At 39.0% G+C, this 13,316-nt stretch overlaps 2 protein-coding genes across 2 annotated transcripts; one reads left to right on the top strand and one right to left on the bottom strand.

The window, feature by feature from the left end:
* Nucleotides 1–332: 332 nt before the first annotated feature.
* On the bottom strand, nt 333–5,027 carry LOC137256269 (replication protein A 14 kDa subunit-like). Its single transcript, XM_067794000.1, has 4 exons — nt 4,827–5,027; nt 1,756–1,830; nt 1,321–1,435; nt 333–832 (listed from the first exon to the last, which is right to left on the bottom strand). Exons 1-4 carry the CDS (start codon nt 4,917–4,919, stop codon nt 756–758), a joined length of 360 nt encoding a protein of 119 aa, XP_067650101.1. The 5' UTR covers nt 4,920–5,027; the 3' UTR covers nt 333–755.
* A 298-nt stretch (nt 5,028–5,325) lies between these two features.
* On the top strand, nt 5,326–13,069 carry LOC137256268 (uncharacterized). The gene is made up of 3 exons (XM_067793999.1): nt 5,326–5,411; nt 9,781–10,016; nt 10,544–13,069. Exons 2-3 carry the CDS (start codon nt 9,807–9,809, stop codon nt 10,805–10,807), a joined length of 474 nt encoding a protein of 157 aa, XP_067650100.1. The 5' UTR covers nt 5,326–5,411; nt 9,781–9,806; the 3' UTR covers nt 10,808–13,069.
* The last annotated feature ends 247 nt before the right edge of the window (nt 13,070–13,316 follow it).

Below are 13,316 nucleotides of genomic sequence, written 5' to 3'. Positions count from 1 at the left end.
TAAGATATATGGGAAAGGTAGAGTTAGTATCTGTACGACATACGATGCTAGATACAACTAATATCTTTCAAGAGATAAATATATAGAAAACTGAAACTGATCTCAAATAAAGCTGCTGAAACTGATCTTGCATAAAGATGCTGAAATTGATCTTAAATGATACTATTGTTTTTCAGTAAAGGAATAACCCTATATAAAATATATGTGTCGCATAGGATCCGCATCATTGGTTCTGTAAGTTTTCAATGCGTCTATCTATTTGCAAAGGGAACTTCAACAACATTGTCCTACAAACATTGCTCATTGTTAAAATGATCCCACAAGAACACAAATGATATTGCATATATATATTTTAATCATTATTCACATGATGTTATCTACATTATTTTGACAATGCATCCAGTCACTCTGGTTTTGAAAATATCAGAAAGAAAACAACTGCCACCCACACATGAATCTTTTGCACATATTTCCCTTGGTGATTTATGTATGTAACAGACTGGTTCTAAATTGAAAAAGGAAAAAAGAGGGCTAGCACTGTATAGCATGCTGAGTCCCATACTGATGTTTACTGGCGTATAACTCAAAACCAGTCCAGTAACGATCCATATCAGCAGCAGACACTGACGACCTGAAACGCCTGTATGTGTTCTCTCTCCTAGTAACAAGGTCAGGATCTGGACAGTGAGCGCTGGATACTCCATACAAACACATTTGTTCATATCTTCACAACATAGCCCCTGCTCCTGTGTACATCACTGCTTGACCCCAATCTGATAGTGGTCAGGGAGTCGTGTCATCAGTTCCACTGCCTGGTTGTACATCTGCATATCTGGTCAGGAAGGAAATATATTTGTCAGATATCAATATATTTCTCCTGTTCCACTCAAAAGCGAGTTAGGATTCATGCTTATATTAATGTCAAAGACTCCTGATGTTGTTTTCAACACTTTGTGAAAAGATACACGAGTCCAGCGCAGACAAAACTACTATAATCTAGGTAAGTGTGTGATTAACAGGGGACCAGAAATCTGCTCATTGATATATTCCACCTATATGACTGACAATGCTGCATCAAACTCTCATGTGAATAAAACATGCTAGGAAACTTTGATGTCAGCTATTGTTACCTCTGCATTCTGATTTTGCCTTTTGCTATCTGATTAATAAGCATTTTCCATAGTAAATGTATTCTCATATAAACCAATCCCAAATTTTTTTATTTTGCAATCAATTTTCTGATTTGCAACATAATACATATGATTACTTGGGGAGTATAAGAGTGTAATGTAAGTTTGGTAAGGACAGGGGCTCACTTACCAAAAGTATTTGATGCCTGTTCTGGAAACAGGACGTAGTGGTCACACACAATGCCAGTGCCTCGGTCATCAACTCGGCCATGGATTTCTGTCAAACCTGCCACGTATTCAGTAAGCTGAAACATGAAGTCTGTGTGGGCAAATAGTACTGAATGAGTGACTGAATGACCAGTCTTTCAATTACATCACGACGTGTCAACTTTATCAATGTTCAACTTCAAGAGAACCAAGGATCATTATCTGAAATTTGAACCCATAATCAAAGGATTCTGGCTACCAAAGAGTCACAGGTTTGCACAACGTTGCAGAGATATTTGTGCCAAGACAGACTTATTGGCTGACTGTTTATCTATACATCATTGAACAAGCTATGTTCTAGTTGATGAATACACGCAAGGTCACTAGATGACAATGGTTGAAACTCATGTGGACTTACGGGTTCCTGCATGGTAACTTTAATTTCCTTTCCGTCTCCAGTAGCCAGTGTCAGTGCAAGGCCACTGTTGTCCACCTGCAACATGGGAACAAATTGTCATTATCAAGTGTGAATATGTCTCACTTTACATGGAATAACCATGCATTCAGTGCTGCCCTAAGATTGGTAAAGGGGTGTTGGATCTGAAAGGTTGGAGTCTAAAGTGTTGTTGAAATGGGACATCCATGAAGGGAATAACCATGCATTCAGTGCTGCCCTAAGATTGGTAAAGGGGTGTTGGATCTGAAAGGTTGGAGTCTAAAGTGTTGTTGAAATGGGACATCCATGAAGGGAATAACCATGCATTCAGTGCTGCCCTAAGATTGGTAAAGGGGTGTTGGATCTGAAAGGTTGGAGTCTAAAGTGTTGTTGAAATGGGACATCCATGAAGGGAATAACCATGCATTCAGTGCTGCCCTAAGATTGGTAAAGGGGTGTTGGATCTGAAAGGTTGGAGTCTAAAGTGTTGTTGAAATGGGACATCCATGAAGGGAATAACCATGCATTCAGTGCTGCCCTAAGATTGGTAAAGGGGTGTTGGATCTGAAAGGTTGGAGTCTAAAGTGTTGTTGAAATGGGACATCCATGAAGGGAATAACCATGCATTCAGTGCTGCCCTAAGATTGGTAAAGGGGTGTTGGATCTGAAAGGTTGGAGTCTAAAGTGTTGTTGAAATGGGACATCCATGAAGGGAATAACCATGCATTCAGTGCTGCCCTAAGATTGGTAAAGGGGTGTTGGATCTGAAAGGTTGGAGTCTAAAGTGTTGTTGAAATGGGACATCCATGAAGCGACCTACAGTCGCTAGAGTGAAGCTGTTACTATTGATGCATTTGGTTCGAGTGAGTGCCAGTCAAATCGCCCCATCAAATGTGGTCAAATCACCTCAAGTGGGTAGTCAAAATGCCTTAATTTACTTAATATGGTTTAATATAAGGCATGAATGCAAAGTTTTTGTAAACTTCCCTACAATAGTCTTCACACAATATTATGTATTAATATTTCTGATAAATTTCCTATTATCAAACTGATAAGAGTAACGGTAATATTTATGTATAGACAAGATTGCAAATCCAAATATTTGGTAAAGAATTACAAGAATAAATTAAAGGTTTGTATGGTATGTTTATTGTAAATGCTGTAAATGCATATTTTTTTTTGTCAACAAATTACATTGTGTAATCTGAATAAGTATGGTAAAATACATATGTAGAGGTTTGGTTAAACATACTCTTGTCAAAAAGTGAGGCCGTAAAGGTATAGGTTTTGTCTGCAAGTATGGCAAAACATGTATCAAAACAATTTAAAGCTTTAGTTACTTACTGTAGTCAAATAGTGAGGCTGTAAATGTATAGGTTTTGTAAACAAGTATGGTAAAATGTGTATCACTTGATATTTCTTTTATTTTCTTGTCAAAAAGTGTGGATAAAACATACTACTGAAACATGTTAACAAAACACAAGGAACAAGATGTAGTGTCCGCAACAAGAAGCACAGCTGCCCTGCTACTGTCACTCTGAAGGGAACTAACTTCACACCCAGTGATACGTCTCACAACCACACTGCTAACCCTGGCAAGTTACAAGCATCACACGTAAGGGTCTACATAAGCCTCTTAAACTTTACCAGCTTAATTGTTTCTTTAAGTAATTAATCCAATTAACATCAAGAGCTTCTGCTAAGTAATCCCAATTATGATCAGGAGGCTGTCACAATCCAGTTCGCCTTTATAAACCTGCAATACTATTTCATCAAACAACTATTGCATTATGATAAATTTTCAGTTGATCAGATAAAGAGGACGCCACAATGGTGCTATTCAAGTCAGCTGCAACTGTTGTGGAGGATGTGGTTACAACCATAGTGCAGCCAGTTGTTACAACAAATGGAGCTAAAGAAAACGTAGATCAGCCAACTAGGGATAGACAAGGATCCACAGGATTTGGATACTGAGTTTCTTGTTACAGGTGGCATGCAGAAAAAGAACCCAGTTTTTCAATTTATTCAGACACTGATGGCCTTGCCCTTTATCGCTGCTTCAGATATCTGGGACTATTCTGACTTATCAAAGCCCTGTATCGGTAGGTGTCCCTGTCCCAATCAACTGATCAAGGTCCTCCTGCTGAAGGAGAGCAAAGTGAGAGCAAGACTCTGGGATTGATCAACCACAGCCGAGAAGGAGATCTTTGCTTTCTGAACAGAGTTTTATGGTTTGTTTTCATTTACTGCGCATGCGCAGAGCTAGGCCCTGCCTATCCATTCATCAAAGCAAGAAGCCATCTAAGGTAAGCCAACCCTAACCTTTACTCACTAACCCTAAGGATCTAGAAGGGGGATGCCCAAGGGCTAACCCTAACCCTCAGAATCTAGAAGGGGGTGCCCTAACCCTAAGGATCTAGAAGGGGGGTGCCCAAGGGCTAAGGATACAGCAGCGCGGTCCAGTGAGACAGAGCAGTAGCTCTATAGCGGGCTCGTTAGCAAGCGCTCAGTATTCCCCAGGTTGTGCGCCCGGTAAACTGCACGTTACTTTTGCTCTTATCAGTTTACTAATAGGAAATTTATCAGAAATATTACTACATAATATTGTGTAGAGACAATTATATGGAAGTTGACAAAAACTATGCATATATGGCATATATTACACCATATTAAGTAAATTGGGGCCTTTTGACTACCCCTATGGCCCGATTTGACAAAAAATCTGGGGCATTTTGACCAATAGTTCAGCTAGCTAAACGTCGCTAGCTTGGCAGGAACACGACGTTAAACTAGCTATCTGACCAAATTTGCTGGGGCGATTTCACTGGCACATGGTTAGAGTTCCTTGCGTACCACCACAACATAAAACCTTCAGTCGTCCTCGACCCGGACTCGATAATGGGACTGATAAATAATGCAACCAAAGACTTATATACGTCTTTGATACAACACATCGTTGGCGAGTGTCTACCATACGAGTCTACTGCAAATGCTGACTAAACGTTTTCATCCAGATTTTAGACTTGTTACTGAATGTATTCCTGGCTACTTACATTTTTTGCCATTCCTAAGGCGCACACCTGTCTTCCCTTATATGAAGACAAGACAGAAGCATTCACTCTTGGGCGAGAAAAATCGTTGTCCATGTTTGATATCTCTATGAACACATCAACCCAAACTTCGCGGGAAATTTTCGGCGGAAGCTAGATTCTAACGTCACTACTTCCGGCAGCAGCATAATGGATTCCGAAAACAACGTTTCGCGATTCTTTTAGTATTTTTAAAGAAATGTTTGCCAGTGAAATTCCTTTCTCCTTACTCTGTAAAAAGCAAATACCTATAGCATATCCATGATAATTGTATAATATACAACGTTAGATATGAGTGTTCAGGTAAAACGGATATGTATTCCAAATTAGTGTCGAATCTGTTTCGAGGATACTAGTATGTACAAGTATCCGTCATCCTTGTGTTGTCGATTTCCAGTCATCAGGCTTACGGAGTGATTCATGTTGCGATTGATTGAGGTTCCTATTCGGACCGACAGTTTCCAAACACTTGGCAGCTGTTTAAGGCATATTAACAGATTGCAAGGAGAACATATTTGGTGTTGTCAGACCATCTTCACTTAACAGATTGTAAGTTTGAATGTAAGGTATACAGTATTTTAGTAACGTCAGATTTAGAAATGTTCTCATTTATGAAACAGGGATACTGGTAACGCACACCGAAAACTGTAACAGTAGACACATTTTATTTGTGGCGATGAAGATACTTAATTTTAGTATATCAGTAATAATTTATGGTGTTCAAACGTTTTGTGATGAAAATTTCTGAAGAACAGAGGGGAGCTTCTGGGTTTTTACCACATGGCATATCCATAGGAAGTTTATAAGAAGTTGAGAAATTTAGTGTGAATAAGATGGAAATATTATGCACTGAATAATTTGGGATGCATGTAAAGCTACATACCATTGAGGGTACAATATTCAGTGATAACACACATTGTTGTGGGTTTCAGTCATTGGTGATGGTGCCTCTGGGTTTGTCATTTCACCAAAGTGGTCTATGTCTTTCACATGCCTCGCTTCTGGCTTTGTCCTAGATGAAGTTTACCCAAAATAGATAAAGTATTCTTTGCTAAAGAAAAAAATGATACATCTGATTATTGGCCACATCATAATGAACTGACCAGTCACAGTGTCTATTCTAGAACTGAAAATCGAGGGGGGATTTCTTGCCCCCTTAAGAAATAAGGAGGGGGGATTTGGAAAATGTAGGGGGGAATACCTGTATTACCGTCTTTCAAAATAGTGTGGATATACAAAAGTTATTGCAGCCACCACCAGTGACACTATTGCTCATTTGAAACTACTGGCTACAATAGTCACATATCATAGCACCAAGCTCATTTTCAGAGAGCCTTGCGTCATTCTTGCAACCATTTTTTTCTGACTGGGGTCAGTCGCTGGGTTTTGCTCGCCTTTCGATTCACACATCTCCTTAACAGACATATCGGTCTGGGGAGACATGGCAGACACTGTTGCTTTGTCTGTGGTATTTTGTGGAAAAAGGTCCGTTATTTTCATTCTTTTGCGTGGCATTATTCACGCCTATTTACCACAAACCTTTGTAAATAAGAATTTTGCATTCATTTGTCGTCTGAAACTTCAAGTGATAATATTGTCTGATTTCGAAAATGAAGCAAAAACAAACTGATGTTCTGAAAAAGATCAACGAAACTGTGTTTTGGAAGTGCTGTACACAAGGACTATGTTTAGAGTTCATAGTTTAACGTTGTCACTTAATTAATTAATCAATCAAAACTTCATAGAAAAATGTTGTCTGTTTTCATACTGATATGAATGGAATTGCTTTTCCCCAGTGCCAGTAGTGGTTTTAGCCAGGGGAGGCTACTCTGTATTTACATGTTGTCACTTGAACTTGACTGTGGCTGACTCCGATTTAATACGTCATTCCTTGTCAATATAAAGCTTTTTCTGTATGTTTTTTTGAAAGGTAGTTAGGGAGCAAATTACTATGCACAACAGTTTGCACTCTTTTGTTTTTATGAGGTGCAATTTGATCATTATTATCGCACATCCTTTTATATCATGCAAGATTATGGCCTGATAGATAATGGTATTTCACCTTTTTGTAAACTTTGGCTTTGTTCCTATATTCAAATTTCAGGCTAGTGAATTATTGTGCGGGCTGGTAACTTTCAGCTATAGCTAGCCTGACTGGTAAGCAAAATTTGGAAACTATTTTGCACACTGACACTGACATGACCTGGCAAGGTATGGTAAAACTGAAATGCTGCTAATCACTCTCACTTACGAGGGGATGTCAATAAGTTTTGAGCCCTGAGCATTTGTCATACCCAGGTGTCACAGCCTATGGTACGACATTGAACCTTGGGGTGTAGCTGATGTGATATATAAGTTTTGGTATCCTACTCTCAGAAGTTATTGAACAGCCCACATTGACAGAAAGAGACCCCCTTCACCTCAGTGAAAATGAATAAAATTGAGTATAGAGCAGTAATTAAGTTTTTAGTTCTTGAAGGAAACTCTGCGAAGAACATTGAAGAAAGGCTTTCAGCAGTTTATGGGAAGTCTTCCCCTTCATCTGCTACCATCAAGCGATGGGTCAATTAATTTAAGCATGGTAGACAGAGTCTTGAAGATGACCCCCATCCAGGTCACCCAACAACAAGCACTAGTCAGGAAAACATTGACAGAGTGCATAGACTTGTGCTGGAAAATCGTCGAATCACACTCCACGAGTTAGAGGAGACCACAGGCATTTCACACGGATCCATCGAGAGAATTCTTCATGAACATCTCGTCATGTCTAAGGTGTGCGCAAGATGGGTGCCAAGAATGCTAACAGATGAAATGAAGCAAACAAGGGTCGACATAAGCAACTCCATGCTAACCAGATACAACAAGAATCCAGAGGATTTTCACTTTAGGCTAGCTACCTGTGATGAAACCTGGATCCACCACTGTGATCTTGAGAGTAAACAAGAATCCATGGAATGGAAACATGTCACTTCTCCCAGGACCAAAAAGTTCAAAGCCTCCAGATCAGTGCAGAAGGTAATGGCGACAGTCTTCTGGGATAGCAAAGGTGTCATGACTCATCCACATAGGTTACTTACCAAAAGGAAGAACAATGAATAGGGAATATTACGCTAACTTGTTGAGGCAAGTGCGACAGTCAGTCAAGGACAGTCAATCTTCTACATCAAGACAATGCTCCAGTACACACCTTTCGCGTTGCAGCCGCTGCTGTCCAGGAATGCGGGTACGAAATCTTGCCGCATCCCCACTACTCTCCAGACCTGGCACCAAGTGATTACCATCTGTTCCCAAATCTCAAGAAACACTTGCGTGGTTGTAGATTTCAGGATGATAATGAGCTTATTGCTGCTACTGAGGCTTGGTTTAAGGACCAAAATGGCGCTTTCTACAGAGATGGCATCAGCGCCTGGCAGAAAAGATGGAACAAGTGTCTTGACTCACAAGGGGACTATGTTGAAAAATGAATGTGGTTCATACCAATATTTTGTGTTTTTCTATGCAAGGCTCAAAACTTATTGACATCCCCTCGTAATATAAACAAAAGGGTCTTGTTAAAAGGTTCACTTGCAGGAAGGAGACTTTTTGGGCGTGTATAAACATATTTTCGATTTTGTGCGAAAAGTGTGGACATTTACAACAATGGGTTCGAGTGTTTATACAAGAACCTTAATCCCAGAGGAATGAGATTTTATTCATTCATATGTATTTATAAAATATTTCACTCTTTAGTTCTAATAATAATTTCCTTCTTAATCAGTAACATGTTTAAAATATGTACAAAGTATCATTGTATCATTTTATAGTACATTTCACTTAAAGTATGTTCAAAGTTCACTTCCACTGTCCTTCTTAATCATTAAAATGTGTACAAACTTCACTTCCACTGTCCTTCTTAATGATTAAAATGTGTACAAAGTATCATCTAACATTCTAATAATTCAAATTAAGAACATGACAATCATGTGACAATAATTTTGGCATAGTATTAAAGCCTCACAATTGATTCTACATTACACAACACAGACATTATTATTGCAATGGCTGACGTCAGAAGCAGGGCCATTGCACAGTTACAAGATGAGGAATCCTTAAGAAGAGTTGTCTCCCTCTGTCCATCGCAGAGCGCGGGGAACATGTTCGACAAAAACTGTTCACGAAATCAGTGTCAGCACAAACGACCTGTTAACTGTGGTTATGTACAAATTTAGTCGCCACCCTTACACTAATCCCACATGAATCCCTGGTAAGCCCTTACATAAACATTTCTGTAACAATACTTAACATCAAAGAGTACCGTGTTTCGCCTTCATGCGAATAACTAAAACTAATAAAGTTACCTTCCTGTGGAGACAAGAATTGAAATACTATTGCTAAGTGAGAAATGCAAGCCAGGTACCTTGCAGCAGCCACTGAAGTGTGAGCCTGTGTTTTAGAGCTATAGTCTGTATGTACAATGTGACATGCAAGTGTGTGTGTGTGTGTGTGTGTGTGTCTGTCTGTCTGTCTGTCTGTCTGACTGTCTGTCTGTCTGTCTGTCTGTCTGTCTGTCTGTCTGTCTGTCTGTCTGTCTGTGTCTGTGTGTGAGTGGGAGAGAGAGATGAAAGAAACAGCATTTCAGATAAAATTATATTTGTAATATGTATGATATATTTTTTAGTGTATTACATTTGTTTGTTAAACCATTTTTCATGATTTTCTTGTTTCATCAAGCATGTATTTATTTGTCAAGATGTTCTTTGTGTTAAGGGTGGCAGGGTATCCCATCTCATCCAAACTCTCAAAAATTGAACACTTCCTCAAATCCTCAAAAAATATCACTAATTGAGCATGTTGTTGATACAGACTGGCTCATCTGGACCAAGTGTGCTATGAGAAGACACTTTGACTCCCCTAACATTATGTTCTGCTCTTTCTACAGATACCAAGAGCTACATGTGAGCAGAGATGTCGATGTTGCATTCAGTGTTCGGCAGATTGAAGCTGCTACCCGAAGCCCAAGCTAAGCAAACCTGTCATGCCCCGGTCCATAGCCATGATGATCGTGAAGAAGATGGCTTCCTGCTAATTGGGGAAACTGCTAGTGATCGTACAACAATCACACATCAACAGTATGTCGATGAGCATAGAATACATTCTCCTCCACACTACTCACAGGTAGGATGTTGTCCACAGGCAAAATCTAATTGAGAAATAATATGGCAGAAATTCCCTCTTTGTGTAAAATATGCTGGATATTTCCAAAACCATTTCATTGAAAGAATTGTAGATTGTATGGATTTTGTTTCATATGTTTAGACTTAAAATTTGTTTAATCATAAACTCTAAAGTATTTATTGTACCTGTGTGTGATTGATTCATTTTCAACATTTATAAACATGAAAAATGAGAATTAAATGTTGCTTTCAAACTAAATGTGTGTTCAGTAAATGCTCATTTAAGCAAAAAAAACCCAAAAAACCAAAATGCAGCACATCAGCACTGTCCAAGTCAACATGTTTTAATTCTAAAGAGAACAGTATCATATTAACCCAAGCAATGAAATCTTTAGACTAAATTTTACCCTAATCTAATAAGAAATTTGAAGTGCATTCCTTATCTGTCATGTTTTCAAGTTTTATATTAGTAATAGTCTTATGACTGAGTATTTATGTTCTCTTGAAAATCTCTCCTCTTTTTTTCAGACTCAAACTCAGCAACCCCCTGGCTATCATGTTGCCATCACAACAGGTGCAGGCATGAACATGCAGTTGTCTCCCCTACACACGTCTTCCAACAACAACCATATGCTCCCTCTAGCAGACATCCCTTTCATTCTGGCACCTCACCTGTCATTACTGCAGCGACTGGACTCACTTGACAAGCAGCTCGAGACAGCCACGATAGACTGGTCAAAATATGATTATGACTTTAGCCTTGAGATGAATTACTTGCGGGATTTGGGGTAGGATAACTGGTTCAGTGAAAGCAAAGAAAACCACTCTGAGATTACTGTGACAATAATGAGAATGCTAATTGTTGCAAGTCACAAACTATAGTGCAATATTTAAAAGGAAATACATGTTTGACAGTACAATCATGGTGAATACATACACCAAATGGTTAGGTGTATACACAATACTCACTGTAAACTAAATTGAGCTCCAGATTACGTGGGTGATATGGTATATCTGGTTGTGCAACTTGCTGTGATCATGTCCTCAAGTCCTACATTGAAACTGATCATGACTTTGCGTTTATCAGCTCTGAGAGTATTTTATTATCATTGTTAAAAGGTGCTATGCAGTATCATGGGACCTTCTCATTAGCATTTTATCCACACAAGGGCTACACTACTCAGTGTGGGATCTGTTTTCAGCCTTGACCATCTCACTGCAGGGAGAACCTTGTGTCAAACTGTTCCTGTGGAGTACCTATTCTGTATAAAAGATCCCAAAGCTTATAAAAAGGTCACATGCAACCAAACAATCAATAATTAAAACACAGTTATCACTTGTTCATGATATATATAATGCGTTGGTGATTGTGAAAAAAAAAATTATGAAAATTATAAGTGTATAATCACAAATCAAAAATGCAATATTTTGTACTTGGGTTTTTGTACTGGTGCAAGCTCAGTGAACATACACAATGCAGTTTGAGCGCAGCGCAGCATAGCTATTGAAACCACTTCCCCCCCCACCCTCCCCAGCACTGGGAGAAATTTAGTGAATCGTTTGAACTCTGATTTCACGGGGCTTTTTACATCGCAGGGTTTTTTTAAAAACTTTATAAGTTTGAAATGGGTTGAGATGATTTGTTTTGGCAAGTGCATATTGAAAGCTATCAGAATCTACAAAGTTTTGTTTTTCATTGCATGTGACCTGTTGGGCGATACCGACAGACTTGACATATTCTGACCTGTCGAGTTTCTGTTCTATTCTGGGGCTCCTTTCACAAAGCAGCCTTTACTAAAATTAACCTTAACTCTCATTCTTGAACACCTTAGTAAACCATAGTAAAGGTTGCTTTGTGAAAGGAGCACCTGTTCAGACTTATAGTAACTACTGTTTTACATGTAGAAATGTGCAACAAAACAGTCATGTTAACCTTGTTACCAGCACATGGAATGTGAGCTGGACAACTGCCTTTAGTTTAGTGAAGTAAGCCATGTGTGTTGAGAAAGGCTTAGGTTGATTCGCCTAGGTAGACAATAGACAGGTTCATTGCAACATCTTTGCAATGGCTGTTTCTTAGCACTGCTGAAAGGCCATGGTGAGATATGTTACATGAAACATATTCATCTGTTCCTGTTTATTATATGCTTCCTTTTGTAATGGCATACTGCTTGTTGGTTAGAATCCTGGATTTGTGCAAGACTGAAGCAAAGTGGTCTGTTTCTATGACTGTGCCGCTCTAGTCCCTATGCACTAGGCACTAGTGTGTTCCTGAAATACTGTTGAGAGAGGGATCTAGGTCACTCAGAACAAGTTATGGGCAGTATGGTAGCCTAGTGATTGAAGCTTTGTGTGTCTCCCACAGTGATATCGCTAGAAAACGTTTAAAGGCACAGTAAAACCATATTCACATATGCTTGCAAACATGACCCGCTGTGAATTAAGTAATCTTTAGAATCCACTTACAGAAAGTGATTTTAGTGTTGTGGTGATCATATTCTAAAGCAGAGCTAACATAGGACAGCACATCCACTAACTGCATTAATCAGAACACTGTTATTTTCCTGCTTTCATAAAAAATGTTTGTACTCTGATTAGACATCTTTGTGTGACATTCCAATAAACCCTCTCTAGAAAGTCACGTGATATCAAACCTAAGTTAACTTTGAATGCCCAGTCTTAAAAGATGTTTTTTGAGCAGTAATATGACAGCATTGTAAGATGATTTTAAAAAGTCATATATATACTTTCTGAATACTTCACTGAAAGTTTATATGCCTTGTAGCTGATTCATCAACTGGAACCTGCATGACCTGAAGGGTGTCAGATCTTCACAAAGCAAATCATTGTTGTTGTTTGAGTTTGCTTATGAGTACATATACATGTCATATGACCATACCTGATTGAAGTCCATGCAGCAGAGATTATTGAAGTCTCCAAAATGTTTTGAATTTTTTAGCAGCCCTTTTGTCATGTTGTGGAATTAATTTATATAGTGTTTTAACCTGAGTTATGATAAAAATTGTTTTTATACACATATTAAAGTTTAAATAAGACTGCTTCGTCTGTTGTTTTTCTAAGATTCTGGTACACATCCACCTCACCCTACAGTCTGGTATGCATCAATCTCACCACACAGTCTGGTACACATCCACCTCACCCCACAGTCTGGTACATGTCCACTTCACTCCACTGTCTGGTACACATCCACCTCACTCTACAGTCTGGTATACGTCAGTCTCACCCCACAGTCTGGTACACATCCATCTCACCCCACAATCTGGTACACATCCACCTCACC

The sequence above is a fragment of the Haliotis asinina genome, chromosome 11 (assembly GCF_037392515.1).
Source record: "Haliotis asinina isolate JCU_RB_2024 chromosome 11, JCU_Hal_asi_v2, whole genome shotgun sequence".
NCBI classification, from domain to species: Eukaryota; Metazoa; Mollusca; class Gastropoda; order Lepetellida; family Haliotidae; genus Haliotis; species Haliotis asinina.
The sequence above is the reverse complement of the archived record's forward strand: the minus strand, read 5'-3'. Positions and strand labels throughout refer to the sequence as shown.

Coding starts and splice junctions, on each gene's coding strand:
- LOC137256269 (XM_067794000.1), bottom strand. CDS start 4,919: ATGGACAACGATTTTTCTCGCCCAAGAGTGAATGCTTCTGTCTTGTCT. Junction 1,436..1,755: donor AAGTTACCATGCAGGAACCC/GTAAGTCCACAT, acceptor TTCATGTTTCAG/CTTACTGAATACGTGGCAGG. Junction 833..1,320: donor ACAGGCATCAAATACTTTTG/GTAAGTGAGCCC, acceptor CTTCCTGACCAG/ATATGCAGATGTACAACCAG.
- LOC137256268 (XM_067793999.1), top strand. CDS start 9,807: ATGTCGATGTTGCATTCAGTGTTCGGCAGATTGAAGCTGCTACCCGAA. Junction 10,017..10,543: donor CTCCTCCACACTACTCACAG/GTAGGATGTTGT, acceptor TCTTTTTTTCAG/ACTCAAACTCAGCAACCCCC.